The sequence below is a fragment of the Chlamydomonas reinhardtii genome, chromosome 4 (assembly GCF_000002595.2).
Source record: "Chlamydomonas reinhardtii strain CC-503 cw92 mt+ chromosome 4, whole genome shotgun sequence".
Lineage (NCBI taxonomy): Eukaryota > Viridiplantae > Chlorophyta > Chlorophyceae > Chlamydomonadales > Chlamydomonadaceae > Chlamydomonas > Chlamydomonas reinhardtii.
This window is the reverse complement of record NC_057007.1, coordinates 4,010,146-4,012,375: the sequence shown is the minus strand read 5'-3', so window position 1 is coordinate 4,012,375 and position 2,230 is coordinate 4,010,146. Positions and strand designations below refer to the sequence as shown.

The 2,230-nt window shown below is 71.8% G+C and overlaps 1 protein-coding gene across 1 annotated transcript in view; it reads left to right on the top strand.

Annotated features, from left to right (window-relative positions):
- CHLRE_04g232202v5 (uncharacterized protein) overlaps positions 1-2,230 on the top strand; it is an 18,116-nt gene that overhangs the window by 5,960 nt on the left and 9,926 nt on the right. Inside the window, exons 10-13 of the mRNA XM_043062115.1 lie at positions 111-535; positions 873-913; positions 1,224-1,363; positions 1,727-1,785. Of these exons, the coding sequence (XP_042925467.1) occupies positions 111-535; positions 873-913; positions 1,224-1,363; positions 1,727-1,785 (665 nt within the window). The remainder of the gene's footprint in view (positions 1-110; positions 536-872; positions 914-1,223; positions 1,364-1,726; positions 1,786-2,230) is intronic.

Below are 2,230 nucleotides of genomic sequence, written 5' to 3'. Positions count from 1 at the left end.
TCGCCGCCCTCACCTCCCGGCGTGCCGCCCGTGCCGCCGCGCCCACCCTCTCCCCCGCCCTCACCGCCCTCGCCCCGCCCGCCGCGCCCGCCGCCGCCGTCTCCCCCCAGCCCGCCGCAGCCGCCACAGCCGCCGTCGCCGCCGCCGCCCGCGCCGCCTCAGGCCGGCTGCCTGCGCGTCACGGCACGAACAGGAAAACTGTACACGGACAGCACCCTAACTGATTCCGGTAACATCACCGTAGCGGCGGTCAACGCCCGGACGATACGGTTTGACATTTCGTTGGCGGCGGGCCGTTTCCTAACCGCCGCGCCAACCGCCATCGGCCTGGACATGGTCCCGTACTTCTCCGGAATGGCGCTGCCGTCGTTTTGCCCCCAACCGTCGTCGGTTGGCACACCGCAGAGCGAGATCAACTACGTTGGCGGTTACGGTTACCGCACGTCGGCGCCGGACTGCGCCAACCGCTCCAACCAACTGTTCGTTGACGTGTCGCGCGTCATCGACTGCTTCTACGTCAATGGCCCCGTGTCGGGTACGCAGGCAGGGTAGCCGGGGCTGCGGGGAGCGGGCGAATGGGGGCTGGGGGTGGAGGCACGGGTGGAGCGTTGGGAGGGGGTGGAGGTGGATGGAAGGGTTGGGCGGGTGAGGGGAACGAGTCGGGACGAAGACCGAGCTTGTCCGCAGTGTCGGGCGTGGCGGTAGTGGAGAGCAGCTGGAAAGCGCGCGGGGCTCGAGTGGTTGGATCCTGCATCGCCTGGCACCGCTCCAGTGCGCGTCTGCCTCTTGCCCCTTCCCATCACCGCCCACCCACTAGTTTGGGCTGGTATCTACAACTCCCCCTCCCCCCTCTCTCTCCTCCCCCCGCGCAGCCACCTACCACGTGTGGCTGGCCCTGGACACCGCGGCCTCGGTGAGCGGAGGAAGGTGCAGGGAGGGTGGCGGTGGGGAAGGGTGGCGGTGGCTGACAGGAGCTGAGGAATGAGCGGGCGGCAGGGCGGGATGGAGCCACACGGCCACACATGCCCATGATGCGCCCCTGAAGCCGCTCCCCATCACCTCACACACACACACACACACACACAGTCACCACCACCACAAATCCCACAAACCCATTGCACCCCACCACCGCTCTTCCCCGCCCCCGCCCCCCGCACCCGCCCCCACTTCTTTGTACCAATCTTTTCAACCCCCCCCCCCTCCCACCCCCACCACACACGCAGTCCTGCTCGTCCCCCTCCCCCACGGGTGCGCTGTGGGCCGGCACCACTGTGAGCCGCCTGGCTCTGGCGGGTGGCTGCGCCTACCTGCCCGTCACACTGGTGTGCGACAACAGCTGCTACCAGCCCCCGCCGCCCCCGCCGTGAGTGCGTGTGTGCATGTGTGTATGTGTGTGTGTGTGTGTGCGTGTGCGTGTGCGTGTGCGTGTGCGTGTGCGTGTGCGTGTGCGTGTGTGTGTGTGTGTGTGTGTGCGTGGAGGGGCTGGGGGGGAAGGTCTGGGAAAGGGGTAGCGTGTGGGGGGTGGGGGGTGGTGGACAGGGAGGGGTGGCCTCAAAGCCCAGAAATGAGAGTGTGCGCAAGTGCCGGTGTGCGGTGCGGACGTGGTGTCGGGGTGCCGGGTAGGGGTGCGGGGTGCGGGGTAGGGGTGCGGGGTAGGCCGGTAGGGGTGCGATGCTCCGAGAGCCTGACCCGATCCCGTCGTCCCATCCCGCCCTGCTGCCCACAGGCCCTCGCCACCCAGCCCCACGCCGCCCTCCCCCGCGCCGCCCAGCCCGGCGCCGCCCAGCCCTGCACCGCCCTCCCCGGCACCCTCACCGCCCCTGCCGCCCTCGCCCCCGCCCTCGCCCTTCCCTCCCTCACCTCCACCCTCCCCACCCAGCCCTGCTCCCAGCCCGCCGCCTCCACCCTTCCCCCCCTCCCCACGCCCGCCCTCCCCAGAACCCCCCAGCCCCGCCCCCAGCCCTCCTCCCAGCCCCGAGCCCCCCTCCCCCAAACCCAGCCCTCCCCCCGACCCGCCCTCCCCACCTCCGCCTCCCTCGCCACCCCCTCTCCCACCCTCCCCTCCGCCTCTCCCGCCTTCCCCTCCCCCTCTCCCGCCCTCCCCACCCTCTCCCCCTCTCCCCCCCACCGAGCCCGCCCCTCCCGGCCCCTCCTCCCCCGGCGGAGCCTCCCTCAACGGACCCGCCGCCGCTGCCCCCCAGCCCCGGCCCCACGCCCCCCGCCGCCCCCT